General features: G+C 39.3%; 1 protein-coding gene across 3 annotated transcripts in view; it reads left to right on the top strand.

Moving 5' to 3' along the window:
• Positions 1-26,039, top strand: part of CAMTA1 (calmodulin binding transcription activator 1) — an 858,502-nt gene that overhangs the window by 61,211 nt on the left and 771,252 nt on the right. Inside the window, exon 4 of one of the 3 annotated variants that reach the window (XR_001138237.1) lies at positions 22,542-22,625. The exons of 1 other annotated variant lie outside the window; for it this stretch is intronic. Coding sequence is in view for 1 of the 2 variants with exons in the window: in XM_012662627.1 (XP_012518081.1) it covers positions 22,542-22,550 (9 nt within the window). In the remaining variant the exon portion in view is untranslated. Of the gene's footprint in view, positions 1-22,541; positions 22,826-26,039 lie in introns of those variants that run through there. One more of the 3 variants, XM_012662627.1, reaches the window with a different exon arrangement.

Below are 26,039 nucleotides of genomic sequence, written 5' to 3'. Positions count from 1 at the left end.
GGGGATTTAAGATCCAATTATTGAGACAACGAGGATTACCAAGGAAGAAAGGAATTTTTAATTCGCCAGACATCTTGTTGGGAGAAAGGAGAAGCTGCCTCAAATCCTCTCTCCCACTAATGGAGATGGGAGGGGGGCTTTTTAAGGAGGGGCCACATGCCTTGGGGCAGGTCGAGGGGGATGGTGAGTCCTGGCAGAAAGTCTGCCCAGGGGCCTTCAGAACCTCAGCTTCAACTCCCTTGTCTTGCAGAAAATCCATCGTTTCTGGGAAACAACTCAAAAGGTCAAGTATTAAATAGTTAAGGGAGGGAATTATAAAAAAAAATAGAGGTCCTTGAAGTTTGTTCATGGAGCCAGTTACAATACTAAATGAAAAAGTATTTTCTTAACACATGTAATTTTACTCTGCAACCTGGCACTGCTGATCTCTACTGCTCATTCTCCTTGCTGCCTTGTCCTCCCTTCTTTTCTGTAATGCTCCCTGTTCTCATCTTCCACTATTCCTTTTAGTCTTCTTTATAAGCTCAATTTCCTTTCTATTTCCTCTCTCCTCTCTCCTTTTCCAGTTCTCTCTTGAGGTCCCAGATCTATTTCCAGCTGCTTTCTAAGATCTCTCGATGTTCCGCAGGGGTTCTAAGCTCAGCCACACAAATACAAATTCGACACCTCCTGAAACCGGCTCTTGTGTATTTCATTATCTACAGTACCACCGTCGCTCAAACCACAACCTCAGTAATTTTTCCTCTCTTTCGCCATGAAGGGATTCAAAATAAGGCACTGTGGCATAAAAATTATTTTCAGCTAAAGGCGTGGAGTTTCTGAAACCCCTTATCTGACTAAAAGCAGAGCCTCCCAGAAGAACTCAGTTGTCTTAAATCTTCCCCCATGGGAGCAGCTCTAATCTGCTGAGGTGAGAAGACACCCAAACAAACCACATTCAAAGAAACAGTGTCACAAAACTATTTATCTCCTATCTATTCTTCTAGGGGCCCATTTATCTTTCCAAACTGTTATCTGTTTTCCCATAAGTACCCGTTTTTCTCTACTCTGCGCCTGTTAAGATAGTATATAAGCTCCAAATTCTGAGGGCTCCTTTCAGTCACATTTCTTTGTGAATTCCCCTAAGCACCTACATGATTAAAAATCTGTCTTTTGGCCTGGCACAGTGGCTCCTGACTATAATCCCCCCACTTTGGGAGGCCAAGGTGAGAGAATCTGCCTTGAGGCCAGGAGGTTGAAACCAGCCTGGGCAACATAGGGAGACCCTGTCACTACAAAAAAATTTTTTAAATAGATAGGTGTGGTGGTATGTGCCTATAGTCCCAGCTACTTAGGAGGCTGAGGCAGGAGGATCACTTTAGCCCAGGAATTCAAGACTGCAGTGAGCTATGATCATCACACCATTGCACTCCAGCCCTCCAGTGAGACCCTATTTTTTTTTTTTTAAATCTATCTTTTCTCTTGCCAATCTGTCTTTTGTAGTAGGCCACCAAGTACTAAACCTAAAGATGGTAGAGGAAAATCGCGATAGCTGTGAACTAAAATAAAATCTAAACAGTCCCCCCCAGCTGACTGAATGGACCTCCTCTTGGCCGAGGGGATACCCTAAAACTGAGTTGCTGGCTACGAGAAGGGAGATCAGACATGCATCATCATGCCTCTTTCTCATCTAGGAGATATTCTTTGTAACTCATTAACAGGCCTAACACGATGTAAAACAAAGCTTAAACCACACCTGTAGGTCCTCAATTTATATAACAAATCACTTGAGTGTGGTTATATGGCCAGTGTGGCTTTACTCTCGTTTACAGACTTCCTTATCTTAGTTTAAAACATTCTAACCCTTTAGACAAAGCTTCATTTCTTTAACCCAGAGGTGAGAAACCTGTGGCCTTCTAGGTCCTTAAGTGCTGTCTTTTGACTGAATCCAAATTTTACAGAAAAATCCTTTTATTTTTATTAACACATTTTTGTTCGTCTTTTATATTTTTATATTTAAAATACCAAAGAATAAAGTAAGTTTCAATGAAATAATCCTCCCAGATTGACTGGCATAATTAGAACATTAGTAGGCCATAAGGGCTAAATTGACAGTTGCTACGCTCATGATTTAGTTCTAACTTCCCCTGCCTAACTAGTGCCACTACCACATGAGGCTGGCTGGTTGGCCAGAGGTTATGGAGGGGGTCGAATATGCCAGTCTTTTATCAGCTTTTTACAACGGCGCACTGTGTTTCTATTTGCAGTGGAATTTGTGAATAGTTGCACAGCTCGACAGTATTCTTTAATTCTGTCTGCTTAACAGCCCATGATGTCAAAGAAGACCAAGAGAAGTTGAAGCAAGAAAACAGATTTTTTAATGAGGATTGGGAATTGCAGTATTATCTTGTTTCTGCTAAAGATAAGATGATTTGCTTGCTTTGTGATACTGCAGTATCAACATCAAAGAAATTCACCGCTCATCAGCATTATAACACTCATAAGGACCACAAATATTTTAAATTAGAGGGAGAGGCGTGACGGTTGCACTGCAGAAATTAAAAGATGAAAAGCAAAAGCAAAGAGTTCTTTCAAGCAGCAATAAGATCTAGAAATAATGCCACTGAAGCAACTTACAAAGTAGCTTAGATACTCAGGAAAAAAGGGAAGCCAGTCAGTGATGTAGAAATTGTGAAAGAATGCATTGTCAACGTTGCAGGATGCTTAGACCCTGATAATATTTGAAAGTACAAGCAGCTGCCTCTTTCAAAGAGCATAATTAGGAGCATGCATTAGCCTTCACAGAACAACTTCATGCAGTACTTCAGAAGGACAATGTGTATTATTCAGTCGCTTTGGATGAATCAACTGATACTGCTGACTTGGCACAGGTTTTATACTTCATTCAGGTCATAGCAGAAGATTTTCTTTGCTACAAAGAGTTACTCGCTTTGAGCACTCTTGGGAACAGAACATGGTGAATAGATATCTTCAACAACTTCCAAGATAAATGTCATGAGGTTCAACTGAATTTGGTAAATTTAGTTAGTGTATGTACAGATGGTGCACCTTCCATGACAGGAAAACATGAAGGGTTTATTGCACAGATAAAAAAATTAACACATCCAGATGCTCTCATTTCTTTTCATTGTATGTTGCATCAGTGCAATCTCTGTGCTAAAGCTACTATTTTAAGTGACACTTTGCAACTATATTCCTGCAGATGCAACACAGCACTGTCAATTTTTTAACATGCTAAAGTTGAAAGATGAGGTATTTAGTGTGGATTTGCCGATATCTTTCTAAAGAATGTTGGCTATCGCAGGGACAGGTATTAGCCAGAATTTTATCTCTGCAAGAACAGATAGTTAAATTTCATGAAGAACAGAATCAGCAATGTGAACTATTGAAAGAAGATTTCTATAGGAATGCAGCATTTCTGTGTGATATCTTGTAAAATCAAAATGACTTGAATATTTCTTTGCAAGGTAAAACTAAATCTATATATGATATGTGGCAAAAAATACAAACATTTCCAAAAAAGCTATCTTTTTTCAAAGCACTTCTTCCAAAGGAAATTTTGGATGAATATTTTCCCCAGTTAGCAAAGGTCATTGATGAGCAGGATGATATATGCAAATCATTTGAAGACTGCACAGCTGTTACAGACTTATTAATCGGAGAATACAATGAAAGGTTCACTGACTTTGAGAATCATGACATCACACTCAAATTAGCATTTCAGCCTCACCTAGTTGATATCACCAAGGCACCTAAAGAACTACAGATGGAATTGATTGAGCTCTCAGTAGATGACATTTTAAAGTCACTGATGCTAAGAAAGATCCAATTGAAATATGGAAAAATGCAGTAGAATACCCACACCTTTGGCAACATGCCTGAAAAATCCTTTCTTGCTTTTCAACCACTTATTTCTGTGAATCTGCGTTCTCCTACCTAACTCAAATCAAGATGCCCTTAAGGTCACAAATGTCTGATCTAGGGGATCAACTGAAACTGTGGACCTCCATGCTGCAACCACATATTCAGATCCTTTCCAACACAGAGCAGACACAACAAAGTCATTAAAAGGTTAGTCAACTTTAAAATTAACAAATAGTTTTCATTTTTTTGAAATCGTTAAGTACATAGTAGTTATTCTTACAAAATAATGTATATTTTTAAGTATATCTAATTGGAATTTCTTAAATGCAGCCTGTTTGATTACAGCTAAATTAGTATGGCCTTCCAACATGAAAAGGTTCCCCATGCCTGCTTTAACCAATTACAAATCAAAGAATCTTTAAACCCACCTATAACCTGAAAACCCCTGTTTTGAGATGTCCCACCTTTTCATGTCAAATCATTGTATGCCTTCCCTGTATTGATTTATGACTTTATGTGTAATTCCTGTCTCCCTGAAAAGCATAAAATCAAACTGTAACCCAGCCACAGCGAGTCCACTTGCTCAAGGCTTCTTGGGCAAGGCTCTGGGCCATGGTCCTCAAACTTGGCTCAGAATAAACCTCTTTAAATTATTTTACAGAGTTCAGCTTCTTTTCTGTTGTCAAAGCCATTACATCTTAGTAGTCACATTAAATCCAGTCGACTCTAGCTCCCAAGTCAGATCCGTCTCTACTGGCAATGCCTAAAAACAGGTCTTAATTAATAATTCTGATTTGGATTCCTCAACCAGACTTCCACCTACCTTCTAATCCATTTTCTCCATCTGCGGTCCTCAACTCTGAGGTTGCGGACCAGTACCCGTCAGTGGTCTGTTAGATTGTGGGCTGTACAGCAGGAGGTGAGAGGGCAGGTGAGCAAGTGAAGCTTCATCTGTATTTATAGCCGCTCCCCATTGCCTGTATCACCTTCTGAGCTCTGCCTCCTGTCAGATGAGCGGCAGCATTAGATTCTCATAGGAGCACAAACCCTACTGTAAACTGTGCACGCAAGGGATCTAGGTTGCGGCTCCTTATGAGAATCCAATGCCTGATGATCTCAAGTGGAGCTGAGGTGGTGATGCTAGCACTGGGGAGCGGCTGCAAATACAGATTATCATTAGCAGAGAGGTTTGACTGCACAGAGACCATAATGAGTCAGTTACTTGCAGGTGCATATCAAAATCCTATCAGTGAGTGGCAAGTGACAGTTAAGCTGCATCTCGTGGCAGGCTTTAAGTCAGAATCTGACACTTATTTTAGTCTGTATGTGGCCTGCGCATTATTTTATTTACTACTTCCATCCACGCCTCTTTCCTGCACTGCACATTTGTCTCGGTCACAGTTCTGGTAAGCTTATAAGCCAACCCTAGCAAAAATGAGTAAAAAACCAAACATCGCTGGAGAGCTTCTTTGAAGAGAGCTTCTTTGATGAGACAGCAGAAGACTCTAAGACTGCCAACAAAATGAAAGCTTCATTTAAAAGAAAATACTAAGAGTCCTACTTAAATTACAGGTTCATTGCAACAGGTGATTAACATTCTCCAAGCCCACTTTGTCTAGTATGTGGCAACCGGCTATCCAACGAAGCCATGGAAACCTCAAAACTGCCTTGTCACGTGGACACCAAGCACCCTGTATTAAAAGACAAGCCTTTGGAGTTTTTCAAAAGAAAAAAACATGAACACGAAGAACAGAAGCAATTATTGAAGGCCACCCCTTCATCAAATGTGCCTGCACTGAGAGCATCACTGTTAGTGGCTTAACTGCATTGCTAAAGCTAAGAAGCCCTTTACTACTGATGAAGAGTTGATCCTCGATGCTGCTAAGGACATTTTCTGTGAACTTTTAGGAGAGGCTGCAGTTCAAAAGGTGTCATGTGTTCCTCTTTAGGCTAGCACCATAACTAGACGAATTGATGAGATAGCAGAGGATACTGAGGCACAATTGTTGCACAATTGTTAGAGGGTTAATGAGTCACTGTGGTACCCAATCCAGGTTGACAAGTCTACTGACGTTGACAACAGGCAACAATGCTTGTTTTTGTGTGTTGTATTTTTCAAGAGGATATGCATGAGGATGTGTTATGTGCACTTTTGTTGCCAACTAACACCACAGCTGCAGAACTATTCAAGTCTTTGAATGGTTACATATCAGGAAAACTGAATTGGTCGTTTTGTGTCCATATATGCACAGATGGAGCAGCTCCCGTGACTGGACGGCTTTCTGGGTTCACTACTTGGGTCAAGGAGATCACTTCTGAATGTCAGTCTACACACCGTGTCATCCATAGAGAAATGCTGGCTAGCCAAGAAATGTCACCTGAACTAAACAGCGTTTTGCTTGATGTGATTAAAATCATCAACCACATTAAAGTACATGCCCTTAACTCGCGTCTGTTCGTGCAGCTCTGTGAGGAGATGGATGCAGAGCATGCACGTCTTTTCTACACAGAAGTGAGATGGCCTTCTATGAAGGTAGATCACTGGCCAGAGTTTTTGAGTTACGAGAGCTGCTCCAGAGATTTTTTTTTAGAAAAACAGTCACCACATTTCAGTGACACAGAATGGGTTGCAAAACTTGCTTACTTGTGTGACATATGCAACCTGCTCAGTGAACTCAATCTGTTCCTTCAGGGGAGAATGACAACTGTGTTCAAGTCGGCAGGTAAAATGGCTGCATTCAAAGCCAAACTGGAATTATGGGGGCGATGAGTGAACATTGGGATTTTTGACAGGTTTCAAGCATTAGCAGAGATTTTGAAAGAGACTGGGCCAGGGCCTTTCTCCCAGCTGGTGTGTGATCACCTATCTCAGCTTTCAAGAGTTTGAACATTACTTCCTCACCACAAAAGACCCCTGAACTGGGAAGGAATGGATCCACAACCCATTTTCAAATAAGCCGGGTGAATGGACTTTGTCCATGCTAGAAAAGGGTGAACTGCTTGAGATCTGCAAATATCATCAGCCTTAAAAGTATCTTTGAGACAACTTCAAATCTCTGTATGTTCTGGATTAAAGTCAAGGCCGATATCCTGAAGTTGCCACAAAAGCCCCCAAAAGCCTGCTTCCATTTCCAACATCCTACCTTTGTGAAGCAGGGTTTTCTGCAGTGACAGCAACCAAAACAAGATTACGGAGTAGACTGGACATAAGCAACACACTTCAGGTGTCACTGTCTCCCATCACCCCCAGATGGAACCGTCTAGTTGCAAGTTCAGGGCCCAAACAAGATCAGGCCTCCCACCGATTCTGCGTTATGGTGAGTTGTGTAATTATTTCATTATATATTACCATGTAATAATAATTGAAATAAAGTACACGATAAATGTAATGCGTTCGAATCATCTCGAAACCTTCCCCCCCCTCCATCACTTCCGTGGAAAATTCTCCTCCATGAAACCAGTCCCTGGTGCCATGAAGGTTGGGGACCACTGCAGGTTTGTAGCCTACTAGCAATAGCCTATACCACATAGCCTAGGAGTGTAGTAGGCTATACCATCTAGGTTTGTGTAAGTACATTCTGTGATGTTCCCAACGACAAAATCACCTAAGGACGCATTTCTTAGAATGCATATTCCTGTTGTTAAGCAATGAATGACTGTGTATTGACAATACCAAATATTCAAAATGTTATATGGAATACAATGAAATATGAAAAAATATAGCACTGCACCCAATAACTATAGATTATACATTTTTTTCACATGCACAGGGAACGTTTATCAAAATTGCTGTTCTATAAAGCGAGTCTTGACAAATTTCAGAAGACTAAATCTACAATATCAGACTTATTATACAGATAGGTTAATATTTGAAAAATCGATCAGTGTAAATCAATAAATTAATAGAGTAAAGCAGAAAAATAATGTGATAATGTCAGTAGATGCAAAAATTGCCTTTGATAAAATTCAGCACTCATTCAAAGTGAATATCTTAACACATAATAAAAGGCAACTTCCTTGAGTTGATAAAGTTTACTTAGAAAAATCTTATAGCGAACATCATGTTTACTGGTGAAATGTTGAAAGTGTTCCTCTTGAGACTGGGAAAGAGATAAGTTATTCTCACTGTTACCATTTCTGCTTCTTATTTTGCTTATTTTACCTAGTTTAGTAAGACAAGAAAAATAAAAAGCAATAGGATCAGAAAGGAAAGACAAACTGATTTTGTAGATGACATGATTGTGTATGTAGGAAATCCAAAAATGTCTTTTTATAACTTAAAAAAGCAAGGTTGCAAGATTCAGGGTGACTCTGGACACAATTGCAATTTTATATACCAACATCAGTCACTCACAAATTAATTCTAAATCTGTATCAGTCTGGATGCAATCAGGAGAGAGAAACCAGTAAATTGAAGGAAAAGTTTAATGTGAAAAAATAATTATAGCAGGGAATCGAAGTGGTGAGAGATTGGCTAGGCTAGTGAAAAGTGAAGAATATGAGAATGGCAGATACATGGAGCAGATGCTGCACCTAGAGCTGAGACAGAGCCCGCAAAGAAGAGGCCCTGTTCCCCCAGGACTGAGATCTAGACCTTATCCAGAGGGCAGGGCTCTGCTTTACCGCATGGCAGAGAAGTTGCTTGGCTGTCGTGCTGATGGAACTTGATGGAAATCCACTCTCTGGAATGTGCCAGAAGTCACTCTCTAGGGCTCTACACAAAAGCTCTTCGTGGGGAGATGTCTCACTGGAGGCATCCTGCTACAAAAGCCGCCGAAGCTGGATGCCGGGAGGAGCTGCTGGTTGCTGTGTCCTACAGTCTCCAGAGGCAAGAGACGCTGCGGGTGCTGTAGGAGCTGGATGCTGGAGAAGCCGCCTGGGTTGCAGGATCTGGATGCTGTAGAATAACACACGTTACTGTAGAAAAGTCTGGAAGGCTGTGTATATCAAGACACCACGATGATACCAGTGATTTCTTTCCTCCCTGGCAAATGGGATTTTGGTGATTCTCCCCTCCCCCTTTTGGTATTCATTCAGCATTTATTCAATAAATGTTACTGTGTGTTTGCTCTGCGCCGGACAGCGTGTTCGTCACTAGATACGTAAGAGTGTGCAGACATTGAACTTCCTTTTGCAGAGTTTATGATCTGGTAGAACAGTCTGCCATTCAGTTGGTCAGTTGAGCTCTTCCTTTGCACCAGGTACTGTTCTTGGCGTGTGTGTGTATGTATGTGTGATTAAGACACAGTCTTGCTTCAGAGGGAAAGGAGATAATCATAAGAATAGGTACGCATTTACACAGTGACATGAAGGGTTATGAAGGAAAAATGCAGGCTGCTGCAAGAGGAGATTCTACTTTAGATGGAAAGTCAAGGAAGGCTTCTCTTAGGAGGTGATATTTTTATGACATAAACGATGAGGAGGAGTTAACTTGGTGAGAGGAGAGATCAGAGAATGATCTAGACAGAGGGGAAGCTTGTGGGCAGGCTTTACAGTGGGGAAGAACTGGGCACAACTGAAGTGAGAAGTGGGGGTGGATAGAGGGTAGGGGAGGTAGAGAGTGGCAGAAGAGGCTACAGCAGGGGCCACGTCGCACACAGCCTTAGGCCACGTTAGAAAGTGGAATGTTCTAGTGAAGGGGTGCCCATGATAGAGGGTTGAAGTAGGGAGGCATGGACTGATTTGCCTTTTATAGCCATCACGTGAAGTGCTCAGTGGTCAGTGGATTGGAGACAAGAATGGAAGTTGAGAGACCACCGGGTGCATTTGCAGGAATCCAGTAGAAGATAGTGGTGGAGGTGGCACTAAGGTGGCAGTAGTGGAGCTGGAGATAAGTGGATGGGTTTGGTAATGGATTGACTGGTGGGCTGGGAGGAAGAGGGAGATGCTGAGAGTGGCTTCCAGGTGTCTGGGTGACATCATTACGTGGAATGTGATACTGTTTTCTGTGTACTTTTGTAATGAATATGAATTATGTGTTCAATTCAAAAAGTAAAAGAAACTTGGATTGCAGATGAGGCTTTGGTGACCAAACCACTGGTACCAAATCAGTTACAGTGGTGACTAGAAAGTGAAGAATTGGAAATAGTTGGTGTGAACTGGTGCAGTTCCACAACTTCTTCAGAGATGCTAGGAAGTAGAAGACTAGGGTGGGGTTATAGGACAGAAGACGTTGTTTTATTTTATAGGTGGGGTAAATGTGAGTGACTTCCTTTGAGAGGGAGAGACAGACCATAGAGGGAAGAGAGGGCATTTGTTAGTCCAATAAATATTTGAATGTCTGTATGATAGGCAGGCAGTATTTTAAGCTCTTGTGATATACTGTCTGTGGAAAACATCCCTGTCTTCAGGGAGCTTTTGTTCTAAAGGGAGAGACTGAAAAGAAACAGAATACTGTGCCGAGTGCGTTGTATTAATAAAAAGAAAAAAATAGAGCCTATTAATAGGGAGATCCAGGAGTGCTGAGGTGGGGCAAGCAGAGGGCTGTAATTTTATACGGCATTGATGGATCCAGTGCCACTAGGATGCATGATACTCCAGGACAGAGAGTTTTTGTTTTACTCACTGCTGTATCTCCAGAGTTTAGAATGGTGCCTGGCACATAGTAAGTGCTTAATAAAGAATTGTTGTGGGAATAAATTAATGATACAGGATCCCAGGAATAGGAAGGAATGATTGTGGAATACTGAGGAAAGAAAATGAGGCCAGTTGTGAATTAAGACATCATGTTGGGATATTAGTGCTGATATGCCCAATTCAAATTACATTTATATTTGCTTTTACAGGATTTAACTCATCAGTTTTATTTTCAGTTCTTTGTGTTAGCTTTGTTTCATGGCATTAGTTTTGTCTACTGCATGTTTCTCGGATATATTAATGTAATTTACAGATCTACTTATCCTTAGGGGCATTTTCCATTTGAACAGTGACTGTTTTTAGTAACTTTAAAATCAAATTGGGATTGTATATTGTATATCAGTTTGTATATTGAAGTTCTATTACAAGGCTGACTTGCTTTCAGTATTATCCTGTTCTTAGAGTGGTGTGTGAGTGTATGTTTGTGTATATATTGTCATTATTTTATGCCAATTAAAGCAACTAGTTTAACTGGATGTAAACTGCAGTGGCTGTATATTAAATGTAAGGTTTATATTCCTTGCAGTTACTCTTTCGATTGGTCTGTTGGGCTGATCCTGTAGCGAGTGTTTTCATGGGCCTTTGCAAAGTGCAGCCTCATAATGGTCTTGTTGTTGCTTAAGATCATATGGACGGGCCATACGATCCTTTTAATTTAGGCATGCAAGAAGATTGTCCTTCATTTGCTGAAAATTTTGCTTTTTACCTGAGGATTCCGGTGCCATATATAACTTTGCCGTAGCTCAAGAAGATCTGACTTCTTCTGCCTGCTCAGTATAGGGCATTCCTTTGTCTGAAAGAATGGTACAGATCTTTTAAGACCATTCAGTCATAGCTGGACAAATATCTGTAGCCTTGTATTTGAATGACTTCACATACTAATGAGGAAAAGGGAGCATATAAAATCACTGTCCTTTTTGACGTAGGTTGTCTAATCCCCTCCCATAGAATCACTTTATTATGTTTTTATTATAAAAGTATATAAAATGTATACTTAATTATCAAAGTAATGAGTGGTCATGGGAAAAATTCTAACAACATAGGAAGTAGAGATTAAAAACTTTTTCCTAAAATTGTACATTGTAGGAGATAACCATGTGAGCAATTTGATTTATGTCCTTCTTTGTACTTTACAAATGCGTATATAAATCGTGTGTACTATATGTATGTATATATGTGTGAGTCCCCACATGCCAGCGGAATCAGGTATACCTCTTTCCTAACCATTTTTTCTTCTCATTACATAATATATTGTGGACATTTTTCATGGCAGTGCATATACGTGGGTGTGTATGTGCATAAATGCATAGCTTGGATGTTCCATAAAAAGTTTTCAGCCAGTCCCTTATTGATTGTCTCCGTATTTTTTGCTCTTGTAATAAAAGATGCACTTAACATCTTTGTTAGAGTGTGATGCGCACCATCCGGGGGATGGCCAAGCTTGAAGCTTGGACTTGGGGGGCGAGGTGGGGTAAGGGCAACATACGTAACCTAAACATCTGTACCCCCATAATATGCTGAAATAAAAAAAAATTAACTGTCAAAAAAAAAATCTTTGTTGTCATATTTTTGCAAACTTCTCCAGTTATTTTCTAGGACAGATGTGCTTGTCAGAGTGTGTACATTTGTCACATGCCCTTTAGAAATGTACCAATTTGGACTCTTCAGTAGCCAAATACGAGAGTGTTCCATTTCCCCAAATCGTCACCAACAGTAGGTGTTATCAGTCTTTTAAATCTTTCTCAGTCCTACAGTGAAAAACTTACTTCTCTTTTTATTTTGCATTTTTTTTGTATATTTCTACAGTTTAACAGGTTTTGACCATTTATGTTACTTTTCTGGATATATTACTTACTCTGAATTCTTCTCAGCCTTTTGCTCTTTTTTTCTAGTAGATTCCTCATCCTTTTTCTTTCCGATGTCTATATGTTTTTCTTTAAAAAATATGTATGTGTAAATTTTCTCCTATTAGTTATCTGTATTTCAGTCTTAGTTTTAACTTGTTGCATCTTATGTCAGTCCTATGAGTCATGCACTCAAATTTTGAATCTTTCTGGCCTTAATAGCATAGATTCTTAGGAAAATCTTCCTCATACCAATAATTAAGTATTCTCTCTAGATTTTCTTCTTTGTTTTGAACTTTTATCCTTAGATTTTTTTAAAAATATAGCTAAAATTTTGTTTGTATGTGGGTGGGTTGAGGTAGCACTCTAATTTTATTTTTCTCCCAAATAGATCCTTATTATTGAGTCATTGATCCTTTTCTACTGATTTGAAATGTTGCCATTACCATGTGCTAAATTTCCACAATATATACTTCTTTCTGTGAACTCCTTCCATTCATTGATCTGCTATTTTGTGCCTACATCACGACCACATTGTTTAGTTCTTTACGTATACACTGATTTAATTTTTGTCATTGTAACATACTATAAAGAGAAAATTATTGTTCCTATTCTGTTCTTAAAGATTTAGCAAAAGTGGAGTGTGACTTTATAGTAGAGATGATTTGCTTGTCTGAATGGTCTCTGTTACTAGTTTCAGTAAGTTGAGATCACAATCTTTTTTCTCCTTTGGCAACAAAAGTTTTGGCTTGATGAAGAAAACTAATTAAAGCAACTTTTCTTACCACTAGAGAGGGAATTGAAATAATCTCTAATCTTTATTTACCTACTACTTCCCAGCCTATCTCATATCTTAGAACACATCAAATATAAAAATATTTGTAGGACCTATTGGTGAATGGATGAGTATCCGTGAGGTCAGAAGCCACTGGTCAGAGGTTTCGGTGGCCCAGTTCCCCTTGCAGGGAATGAGGAGCTCCACACCTGTAACCCATTTGCAGTGTACTGCGCTTCATTAGAGAAGTGTTTGGGAAGTGCTGTTCTAGGCTAGTGCACTCCCACTTTATAATTTTTTCATTGTAGGTCATTATAGCTTGATAGGGATTTAATATTCAGAGAGCCAGACTTTTTAAAAAAATTTAATTGTGGTAAAATATACATAACGTAAAATTTATTGTCTTAACCATTTTTAGCTGTGCAGTTCAGTGGCGTTAAGTACATTCACATTGTTGTGCAACCGTCAGCACCATTCATCTCTAGAACTCTTTCATGTTGTAAAACTGAAGCTTTGAACCCATGAAACAGTAACTCCCTGTTCCCCCAGCCCCTGGCACCCACCATTCTACTGTCTGTCTCTATGAATTTGACTATTGTAGCTACCTCATAAAGTAGAGTCATACAGTATTTGTCTTTTTTGGTGACTGGCCTATTTCATTTAGCCTAATGTCCTCAAGGTTCATCCATGTTGTAGCAAGTGTCAGAATTTCCTTCCTTTTTAAGGCTGAATAATATTTCATTATATATAGACCACATTTTGTTAATTCATTCGTCCATCGGTGGACACTTGAGTGGTTTCAAACTTTGGGTATTTTGAATAATGCCACTATGAACATGGTGTACAAATCTGAGCACCAGACTCTTGAGGTTCCCCCCCCTGCATTTTTTTCACCTCCTGTTCAACCACTGCAATTTGAATTTACCTTCCTTTGTCCACTGAACCTTCTTTTTCTTAGGTTACCAGTGACCTCAAAGTTGTTAAGTGTAAGGAGCATCTTTAAGTGACTGTTGTATGATTTCTCAGACATATTCAGAAGATTTGACCATGCCTTACTTCCGTAGCTCCTAGGATGGTGAATGCCCCTGATTTTTCTCCCACTTGCTAGATAGTTCCTTCCTTGATCTCCTCTAGCCAGTACTTAAAGGTGGAATTTCCTCAGGGCTCGACTCTACACCTTCTTCCTTCTGTGACCATTAAATGTGGATATTGCTCAGGAATTAGACTGAGGAGCCCCTTCTCTTCTTTTTTTTGGAAAGAAGAGAATCAAAGAGATTAAATCAAATAGGCTCATCTTTTGCATGGACAAGATAACTATTTTCTTTGGGAAAAATAAGGCATAGAATGACAAGAATATAAATCAAATTTTGAAGGGAATGACAGAAATTTTGCCTCAGCTTTATTGACGTATAATTCACCAATAAAAATTGTATAAATTCAAAGCATGTAACGTGGTTTATTTGATACACGTATACATAGCGTAACGATTAGCACAATACATTCTTCACCACACATAGTTACTGTGTGTGTGGGGGTGTGTGTGTGGGGTGGGGTGGGGGTGAGGACACTTAAGATCTGCCTTCTTAGCAGATTTCAAGTAAACAGGACAGTATTATTAACTGTAGTCACCATGCTGTACATTAAATTCCCCAGAATTTATGCATCTTATAAATGAAAGTTTGTACCTTTTGGTGTATATCTCCCCCTTGCCCCCACCTCCCCATCCCTTACGCATTCAGGCCCTTCTCTTCCTGTTACCTGTTCCTACTGTAGTAGGTGCCCTGCCCACTTCCATAGTTTCAGTGTGCTGGTGGCTCCTACCTTTGCTTCTTAAGCTCAGGTCTCTGCTGAGCCCCTGGAGCTGCCCCCCATCGTGTCTCTGCTGGAGTAGCTGATGGGCACTCCTGCCTCACATGTCTGAAATAGACCTTAGAGGTCTTCTCCTCTGTGTCCCTTGTCTCAGTGAAGGGCACGGTAGCCTCCCAGGTGCTCAAGTCAAATTCTGGGGTCAGTTTTAAAATAAACTTTAAATTTAGGTTAGTTTTAGTGTTGTAGGAAAGTTGCAAGAACATTACACGAACGAGATAACTACACTGAGAGAGTCCCATGTAGTCCTCACCCAGTTTCCCGTTAACATTTACTGTGGTGCATCTGTCACAACCGGTGAACAGTAGTGACACATTATTATAAACTGGACTCCACACTTCATTCAGCTTTCCTTAGTTTTCCCCTAATGTCCTTTTCTTTTCCAGGATCCCATTTGGGATGCTGCATTACATCCAGCTGTCACGCCTTCTTAGGCTCAGTCAGACTGACAGTTTCTCAGATTTTCCTTGTATTTTGTTGACCTTGACAGGTTGGGTATTTTATATTATACAGTGTCCTTTGCTTTGGGTTTGTCTGCCATTTTTCTCATGATTAGACGGGGATTACGGGTTTTGGGGAGGAAAGACCACTCAGGTAAAGTGCCATCTTCATCACATCATATCCAGGGTATCTGATGTCAACATGACTTATTACTGATGATGTTAACTTTGATCACCTGGCTGAGGTAGTATTTGTCAGATTTCTTCACTGTAAAGTGACTATATTTTTCCCCTTAGAGGTAATTTTTGATACTTTTCCCTTTTTTTACTCTGTATTGAAACTAAACCAACTCCTACTGGTTATTTTTGCCAAATAAATTTCCATTCTGTCCAAATCATTCCGTGCAGCCAGCACTCCAGTCCAAGGCAAATTGCCTGTGTCCAGACTGCTGTGGGAGGTCTCAACTCATGTCCCTGCTTGTACCCTTGTCTCCTCCCACCAGTCTCCACCCCAGTGGTGTTTGAAAAATGCCAGCTGTGTTATGGGCTCTTGTTCTCAAGCCTTTTAATGACTTCCTGTAGTACTTGAGTTGAGATAACATCTCAACGAAGTCTTTGCGGCCTGTGTAAGCGTGTCTTTGTCACTTCTCTAGCCTGCTGCCAAGCCCCTCCTGCCTTGTCCTCTATTTCAGCCACTGGTGCCTTGCCCCTGTGTCCCTTCAGCATGCTTGGAGTAATGGTCACCCTCCACCTTTTTTCCTTCACATCTCAGCTCACATGTCATTTCACTATTATTTCCCCAGGGGAGTCTCCCCACCTCCTTTCAGGGGCCATGAGGTGCCCTTCCATGTATTTCCACAGTATCCCACACTGGTTTGCTGTACTCATGATGCTTGGAGTTACTTGTTCTGTGTCAGAATTGTGCCTCAGTTGCTAAAGTAGACAAGGCTGGGACCTTCCTCTGCTCTTCACTGTGTATCCCTGTTACCTATACTGAGCCTGCTGCAGCGTAGGTGCTGGATAAGTATTTGTTGAATGGTGAATTTTGTGTTCTGAACAGAAAACAAACTCTTTTCATTGTTAGCATGCAAGTATGCAAATAAGTTCTTGAATTTATTTCTCTTAATTCACTGATTTAAATCCCACATGTATCCCTTTAAATTCATTGTGTAAGATGCTGTGGTAGGTACCATAGAGGATTTAGAAGTGTGTGTGTGTTCATTCTCTGCTACTCTCCAGGCCCCATCTATCTAGCCAGGCAGTTCATTCTCTCATTAACCAGGTACCTGTCCAGAGTCTTGGTGTGCCAGGCCCTCTGCAGATTGTGGACTAGGAGTGCTGGTGAGCCTGTTGGGGCCAGTTTGTGTTGTGAGGTTGGACAGATCTAGTTTGAGTTCTAGCTCTGCCATTTTTAAGATCTACAGTCTTGAGCTTAACTTTTACCTATCTGTAAAAATGGGGACAGCAGTGTCTTCCTTGTAAGTTGTAGAAAGAATCAGATAAGAAAAGGGATGTAAGATGATCAACATCATCACCGTAGTAAGCACGGAGCTAGTATTTATTGCTTTTTAGGGCCTGAGTACTGGGCTAAGCAGTTTACATTAATTAATTATTTTTGTTAATTCTCACAGCAACTCTGTGAGGTAGGGATTTTATTATTTTCATGTTGTAAATGGAAGAAAGTGAGACTTAGTTGAAAAATTAAATAATTTGTCCATGGTCAGAGTAGTAGTAAGTGATAGAGCTATTACTTGAACCCAGGTTCAAGTACGTGGTGTGATTTTTAAAGCCTAGAAAGCAGAAAGGACTACTTATATTCTGTATAGCCACCCCACCTTTCAGTGTAGCTGTATTCTTTTGCGTTTTGAAGTCTTTTTAGACATCTATTAGCATTTAGAAATTTTTAATAGTCTTGGGAGGGAGGACCATTTTTAGCTGTTATCAGCTTGAATTTGTTTCTTAATTTAGATTTTAGCTGCATTGACATAGTGACTTGGTGCCTACCTGAGGTAAGTGCATGCATGTGGGGCTGGAGGGTGGGGTGGGACCCACCAGGGGAATGTTTCTTAAAGTGAGGACAGTGGACTTCTGATCAGACTCACCTGGGGAGCTACCAAAAATGCAGATTCCTTAGCCACTTCTTTGGTGTCCTAAATTGTAATCTCTTAGGGGCAGGATTTGGGAAACTATTTTTGCAGGTAATGGGGTTTAGATTCTTATTTAGTTTGAAGTTTGAGAATCAGTGAATAGAGGAAATGGGAAATGCCAGAGTGTTAATGACCCACGCCGTCCTGCAGGAAGCCAGGAGAAAAATTAAAGTAAGCACTCTTGTGCACACCTAGTAAGTCTGAAAACAAATCATATGGAAATAAAATTAACAGTGGGAAAATTTGTCTCTCTTCTGCTTTATTTTCTATAAATTTGTATTTGGGGGGAATTCAGTTTATATTCTATTATCCTTTTCCCCTAGTGGGGTAGCACTCGAATGAAGTAGGTCTTGGCTATGACAAAGTTGGCTCAATGTGAATGCAGTAGGTCAGTCTGAAGAACAAATTGAAGTATATTTTGTGAATTAGTATATCATTTGCAAAGTTAGGAGAATGTCTAAAACTGATTTCAAATAGTCTCTTCTTAGAGAAACTATGTCAGACTGTGGCCTGATTTTCCATTTAGAAAATATCACAATTTCAGGTTTGTAGCTAATATGAAAATTAATAATCAATATCAAAAGTTTTAAATATAGCATGTATGTGTTCATTTATTATGTATCTCTTTATTCATAAACAATGAGGATTCTTTTATTGTCTCATGTAACAAGACAGCAAGCAGCTCAGGGATGGCAGCTCCAGTTGGCTTCCCCATGATCTCTCAGCTTCCTCTGTGTGGGTGCCCACAGCATGGCTGTGTGCCCAGAGCATGCAGGGAGAGGGCAGCGCCTCTGTCTTGTGCTCCCCACCCACCATTCTTAAACAGCATTATTGAGGTATAATTGGCATACAATCAATTGCACATTCTTGTGTACACTTGATAAGTCTACATATGTATACACCACTACGATAAGGAGAACATTCATCACTCTCAAAAGTTTCCTTATGTATTTTGTAGTTTCTTCTTCCCACTTTCCTCATCCTTTGGTGAAATCTTTGACTTTCTTAGGGGGGTGAAAGTTACATTATTGGGGATAAACTACTAGGTAAAAAAGTATTTAGTTTGTAGTTTTAGCTTTTATTTTTGAGGAGTATAGTGGAAATATGATTGTAGGTATAGTTTTCTATATTATTTATAGAAAGTTTTGAGAAACAGATATCTCAGAACAGACCATCTTGGAAAAGTTTGACAGGAAATATATTTTCAGACAGGTTGGAACAGTGGTGCAGATGATGAGTGTTGGGGGTAGGGTGGGGAAGGAAGGATGGCTCCTGCCCGGCTACTCACAGGTGAGCCACAGACATGAAAACCAGATGCTTCTCTTTGGTTTTTCAATAGGTGGCATTTCTACTGCTGAAAAAACTAACATGAATTCTAAGATGAAATGGTAATAAAAATATAATCCCTACTTAACTGGAGGGTATACTTAGCTCAAGTGCATTTTATTGTAGGGAATTGTCTGTGTTATTGAATGGCATGCTGGTGATTTATTTATTTATATTTATAGATTAAAAATAATAAATTTTGTCTCATCACTGTAATCAGCTGGGTATTTCTTTTCAATCACTGAATGCACTTCCTGAGGTTAGTTTCTGCTGCGGAAAGCATTATATATAATGTTAATAGCAATTTGTAAAGAGTTAGTAAAATGAATAGAGTTTTATTTTAATGGGTTTCTTCAATTGTATGCTAGCTTCTCTGACTCTGAATTTTCTTGGCTCTTTATTTTTCATTTCTTTTCAGTTCTTCCGTGTACTTTGTTTTGAAAGTAATATGCTTGAGGTGAAAATGGTAGCATTTCTGTCATGACTTAACCTTATTAGACATGATGTTCTTTGCTCTATGTTTAGTTGAGAAGTGAACCAGTTCCCTGTGCTTACAAATGCTGCTCCTTGGTGGGAGGAAAAAGGCTTTTAACATAGAGTACAAATTTTGTTTGTTGGTAGAGGTATCCCTATAAAATGTTGTCCAGATAGTTAGAGCTTAATATGAGTGAGAATTTCTCTGGAAAAATATTCTTTGTCAGAACTCTGATGACTGATGGTCTTGTAAAACTTGGTGTTTCTTTTTTCAGTCATATAACTCACAATATGGTAGTGTAGAGTAGTTTTCCAGTTTTAGATTAAGGATAGCATGTATGTAAAACTCATAAAGTTTTGGGGGTTGGTTAGGATCTTTGAGCATTTCCTGGTTAGTCCAGTTACTAGTTACACAAGTCTGCCTGAGGTAGACTAGCCTCTGTATCCTTCGATGTAAAAATACCCTGCACTTCACCCAGCTGGGGATTTATTTGTTAATGAAAACCCCTCAGTCTGTTCATGCCCTGGTATATTCTGCCCAGTCATAGTCATTAGCTGACTGGGGGCCTTATTGAAGAAAAGGGAGGCTTCGGGAGGAGAAAGGAAGATGGGTAATTTTGGTCCTGAGACACTGCTGTCTGTGGCCTAGGAGTGAGGCCAAGAGGCAAGAGGTTCCAAAGAGAAAGGTTCGTATCCAACGTTAAAACTCGGGCCACCTCTTTGATGGGGGAAAAGCTATTCAGGCCTAGTAACCTCTAAGAATTTAGAGCAGAACTGTCACTGTAACAGTTTTCAGGTTAAATAGACAGGCGTCAACTATAATTGCGGTTTACAGCGTTGTTTCTGTGGGAAATATCTGTGTGTTCCACATACCTGCCTTGGCAAACAGATTGGATCAGCTGTTCTTTGTTGTCACTGTTACAGTGGAATCAGTTGCTCCCTAAGGTTGCGTTGCCCCTTGTTGGCTTCTAACGTTCTTTTACTTGTTAAATTATATTCCAGTTTCCTTGATTATGAGAGACATGGTAAACTCCTAGTAGCTTTTACCTTCCCTTCTCCAAATAGCAAGCTCAAAAAAAATTAGCTAAAATCCTCCGTAGATTTTTTTTTTTTAAATCATCTCAAATGTTGTTATATTGGCACAATTTCATTCAAAGTCATTTTGTCAGAACCTCTAAGTATTTAGGTGGGGAAATTGACTTCATCCCCATGGAATTGTTTGTGGGAATTTGGTTCATCGTAATATTCATGTACTCAAAAATTAGTTCCTGACTGCTTGGAGATACACCATGTTCAAGCAGTCTGGTGCCTGAACATTTTGGCAGGGCCTGGGCTGGTAGAAAATTTGAGGTAATGTGTTTTGTGAGTTGGTGAATTCTAAAAATGATTTAGAAGACTTTTAAAAAGTATGTACAAGTACTTTGTTATCTTATTGTCAAGACTAGATTGTTATTTAGTAAATCCATGTTTTGGTAATGAAGGAGGTACATAGAGATATTTGATCTGAATAGGGCTACCCTTTCTCCTTTTTAGTTCAAAATATTTTGGGGAAACAAAACTCGACTAGTGTTACACTGCTGGCTTCTTGCCTTTTATTGCAAACATGCTGAAATGGTCTAAATAATGATGCTACTAAAACAACGTATGCATTGTTTAGATGGGGTATTGATTCCTTCTATAGTGTTCAGAATTGCTTGCATGCCTCCCAGCAACAAACACATATGTGGCAGACTTTACGTGAGATGAGCATTCCAGAAAAATGAAATGCTAGTTTACTTTTCAGTAGCTATGCAACTTAAAGAAAGATACTGTGTTTTTACAAATGTGGCCTTAAGGCACTAATAACGCTTATATCCAATGCATGAAGCTCTGCAAGTTATTTTGACAAAACCTAATCAGAGGGAACAAAAACCTGGCATTTATATAGTTTGTTTATTTATTGATTGCCATGAGCTACTTGAAAGAATATCCTGTTCCTTTTAATAAAGTCCTTTTGGACAGTTGTTTATATTTTAATATGTAAGTATTTTTGGAGTTTGATTTTAACAAGGTTAACTCAAATGTTAGATTCTGTGGGGCAAAGCTGAGTGGGAGAATGGAAGTGGAAATGGCCAGGGGGAATCTCATAAAGAGAATGGTAACGAGGGTCTTTTGGCTGGTTATGCTCTGAGGCCATCATCGACATTGCTTTTTAGAATCTGCTGTCCAGTAAGCACTGAGGAAATTGGATCCTGAAATCTGAGAACATAGCCTGCTAAGTTTTCAGAGAGCAGGCTCTAAAGATTATTGTTGTATTATGATACTACTTATTTTATTTACTAGTGAAATGAATATTGAAATTGTTTACTGTAACTATTAATGATTGTGCTTGCTACTGCTGTGATGTTAAGTTCGTCATGATTTAGGTGGTAGCTTCATGTTTCAAAACAAAAGCGTAGCTCTTTTTATCCTTTTTAAAAACATAAACTAGTTTGTTAATGGGAAAAGTGAATAAATAATATTTGTTGAAGAAATGAAGCCTGTCACATACTTTTCCCCCTTGTCCTTGTGTTAAGCCTCTATTAGTTCTGTGTAATTCCAGTAGAACTAGCAAGTTATTTCGCTTAAAATGTCTTTTTTCCCCCTGTGCAGTGAAAGTTGAATGTGAGAACAGATCTTAATAGATATAGTTACACGATTTATTTTATCATGTATCACTTTATTGCTGTCTTCTAGAACATTGTTATACTAAATGTTCCAATAATGGAAATTTTATGCAGCTACTTCAATTGAAACAAATTTGCAAAAACTCAATTTTGGAACTCATTCCTTGAGGAGAGGGAAAAAAACTTACCATGCTGTGACCAAATTAGATTTCTGATATGTTGGCAACTTATCAAACACTGTCATTTCCAGAAAACAGGTTGTAGGGTCAAATGGAAATAACAGTACTTCCCAGTCACTTTAAATTGGAAATATTTTGGGTTTTAATATGATTGAATGGTTAAGTTTTTACAAAAATTTTGTTGGTAACAGGTAATTAAAATGTGATTTTGTACCTAAATAAAAATGGCTCTGCACGGCATCAGGAATGACCGTGTTCAATTACAGTGGAGTCTTCTTTTCAAGAGCTTGATTTTAAATTCTCGGAGATACTAGATTTACTTACTGGAGCTCCTTTGTTTTGCAGAGATCATGATGCAGCCGTCCTTTTGGATTTCTTTTTAATAATGTGTGACCCTTCACCTTTGATCCCCTGACCTGCATTACCTTGGTAACCATTTCATTTTTTAATTTAATTTCATTTTTTAATTTTGGTGTACAAGCTGTAACATTTCATCTCTCAAAGTGTAACACGCTGATTTCCTCAAATAGAGATATCCCCTTTGAGTGATAAATTTGCAAAATGCTGTCTTCATTTTCTGTATTAAAATTCATTTCAGTTTTTAAAATAAAGTGTAATCTGTGTTTTCATCCTTTTAAAATTTAAGTTTAATGAGTGCATTTCCCCATGCAGTATATTTCCTTTTCTATTCATGTTTTGCAAAAGCTGAATTAAATTGGTGTTTATATATAACTCACACACACCCAGAATACCCACACCTTCTCCCCTGCTCCCAAACCACTGCCCCTTACCCTCACACACACACACCCCCTCACTGTCACCACACACCTCTTCCTTTGCAGAGTAATTTGTCTTTCTTTCCAAAATGGCAGCAGCTTGAATTTATCACTCTCAGTTGCCACATTCTACTTCCTCAGATTATATTTTATATTCTGAAATATTATTAGGAGAAAAAGCTTAGACTTAATTTCATTTAAGGGCTAGAGGAATACAAAGTTGTCTCATTACCAAAATTCACCTTTCCCCCTCCTTTAATATTTTATTTCTTTGAGGCATAAGTTAAGAATAAGCAATTTTAACGTGACCAAAAATGTACTTTTATCTCTGATGAAACCTGGTTAAACAGCTCTGGTGGTCTGTATGCTAGATTGATTTATGGCATATGTTATTTTATGACTGTTTTCCAAATAATGCATTTTTTAATTGTATTCCTCTTTTCAGAAAATTCTTAATCAAAAGCAAAACAAACCAGAATCAAGAAACAAAAATCAAACTTGAGTTAATTCTTTGAACTGGCAAGATATTCCTAAGAAATCATGTTCTTTAACAACAACAACAACAAAAAAACAAACCATGTGAATTCTCTCAGCATGGCCCATTGAAGCACAGATTACTTTTTAAGTGTCTCATTATTTTATTCTCTAACATTTAATGCTGATGTTTTAATTGCACACAGCTGAAGCTGCTAAATGAGCACTGAAATGGATTTAAGTCCTCTCTGAGCTTTGTTGATACCTATAAAAGTTTATATCATTCATTAGAACCACAGATTAAAATTAGTCGTGGTTAGCTGTTCAATGGCGATCGGAACTCTTGTGAACAGTTGCTTAGGCTCCCGAGCTTGTTTTTGCCTATTTTACCTACATACCTGGAAAGCTGCCTTTGGCTTGTTAGGTGTTTTTTCTTTTCACAGAATTGCAAAATATCAGAGCCGAGAAATCCAGATAGGTAAAATATCCAATGATTATAAAGCTCCTGTGATTATAAATAGCCCAGTAGTCGGGAGCAGCTTACTTGCTGAACCTTGAATTTTAAGGTGATTTTTTTTTTTTAAACATTTGTACTGGAATGTTTTACAGATTCCGAAAGACTTTTTTTTTTTTGCCTTAAATGTGTCCTTTATTTGTTCCTTTGATGCCATGTCCTTCCAGCACTAAAGGAGTGGTGTCTGACTCAGTGGCTGTTGTGTAGAGTCACAGGCCTGCAAGGGACTGTGACTGCTTGTCGGCTCCACTCCTCTTGCTCAAGCAGCCCTGTACCAGCCAACCCCTGGGAGTCCCCAGGAGAGTCACACTCCCTGTTCACAGAATCTACTCCCCTGGGGCCCCCATCTACTCGTGAGGTAGACGGTACTTTATTCCTAAGTCCAGTAGGAGCTGAAGAGCCATTAATAGGTGCAGAAATGTTTTTATTTTCATATTTTATTTTGCAATTATATCAGTTAGATTTTCTTTAAGATTTTCTGCTTAATACATTTTAAGACAACCTCATTTTTCTAAGAGAGCTAATACATGGACACATTTAACACTTATTTTCAATGACCATTGCATATTTGATTAGTATTTAGTACTTTCTGGTAGGTTGTAAGCCACATGGATTTTGTTTATGTAAGCATGATTCATTGTCATCTGAGAGTCAGAAAACCTGCTTTGGACCAGCAAGGTCTTTGGATATGTCATTGGCATCTGTTAAGGTAGTCACACAACTGAAATAAACGAAGGCTTCAAAAGACTTTCACCTTGATGTAAAAACAGCGAAATTAGTTTTTTGGCTTAAAACACAGGAATTGGTAAAACATTTCATTGGTGCTACTTCTGTTTTATCCTCTATGAAATGTAGATGTTGTATGTCTCCTACTTGCTTTTTAGGGTGGGAGGATAAATGAAACACTGTATGACAAGCACACTGGGAATTCGGAAGAAAGGTGCTTTTGAAACTGAACCTCAAATTGTAGCTGTGCTGTTGGCAGTGCTGAGAGGTAGTGGTAGTGAACCCCCTGGTGCCAGGGCCATGGGCTCTGGAGCCAGGCTGCCTTGTGCAAATCCCACCTTGGCCTCTTGCAAGTGGTCTGACTACAGCAAATTACCTAACTTCTCTGTGCCTGAGTTTCCCCCTCTTTAAATTGGGGCTGATAATAATCGTACCCGCTGAAAGGATCATGGTGAGTTTTAGCCGAATTGATGTACGCAAAGTACTTAGAGCAGCACCTGCCACGGAGTGTGGCTGATCCTGCACACACAGAAAAACCCTTTGAGGGGGGCTTATACCTTATAGAAAATTATACTTTTAAAAATTCCCCCGTTTTTCTTCTAACATTGACTTAGAGACCCGTGGTTGCTTAGAGAGGAACTGAATATTTTATGGTAATTAAGCACCTCTAAAACAGATGCAAATTCAGGTGTGTAAATTTAAATCTGGACTTTTTAGTTTAGATCGTGAAGAGCTCCTTAGCACTTTGTAGAAAGGTTCTTTTGTGTTAGCTATTTTTGGCTGTGGAGGTACAAGGAAAGAGAGTTGAGGGAGAGACCCACCTACTTTTTACCTAGTTAGCCTTACTTGTTCTCTTTTACCCTTGGTAAGCTATCTAGCTAGCTTTCAAGGAGTCAGAGTGTTGAACTGTTTAGAGGTTTTTACCTGGCTGTGTGAGGTTTCAGTGTCCTCTTAAGCAGAGCTGGGGGAAGGGATATTACTGCTTACCCTGTGTGTGTAAGAATACTTGCCACATACTCATCCCAGTGCTTTCCGTACTGGGAAATAGATAAAAGTCATGCAGATTTATCTAGGAGGTACGTGGTGTGTTAACCCCATTTTGCACATGTGAATGCTGATGCTCAGAAAGGTTAAATAAACTCTCCCAGGCGCCTACCCTAGCAAATTGCAGAAGTGGCACTTAGATCCAGGTGCCATGCTTCTCATGGCACTGCCACTGTGCATTGAGCTGTGAACCTGGCTGAACCACTCACAACAAACACTTCTGCCATTTTGGTTGCAGGGACCTCAGCTAGTATGCATTATCCTTCCTCAGCCATCAGCCCTTGTAACATAACAGCACCATAATTTAGG

Source organism: Propithecus coquereli, unplaced genomic scaffold (assembly GCF_000956105.1).
Source record: "Propithecus coquereli isolate 6110/MARCELLA unplaced genomic scaffold, Pcoq_1.0 Scaffold77, whole genome shotgun sequence".
Lineage (NCBI taxonomy): Eukaryota > Metazoa > Chordata > Mammalia > Primates > Indriidae > Propithecus > Propithecus coquereli.
The sequence above is the reverse complement of the archived record's forward strand: the minus strand, read 5'-3'. Positions and strand labels throughout refer to the sequence as shown.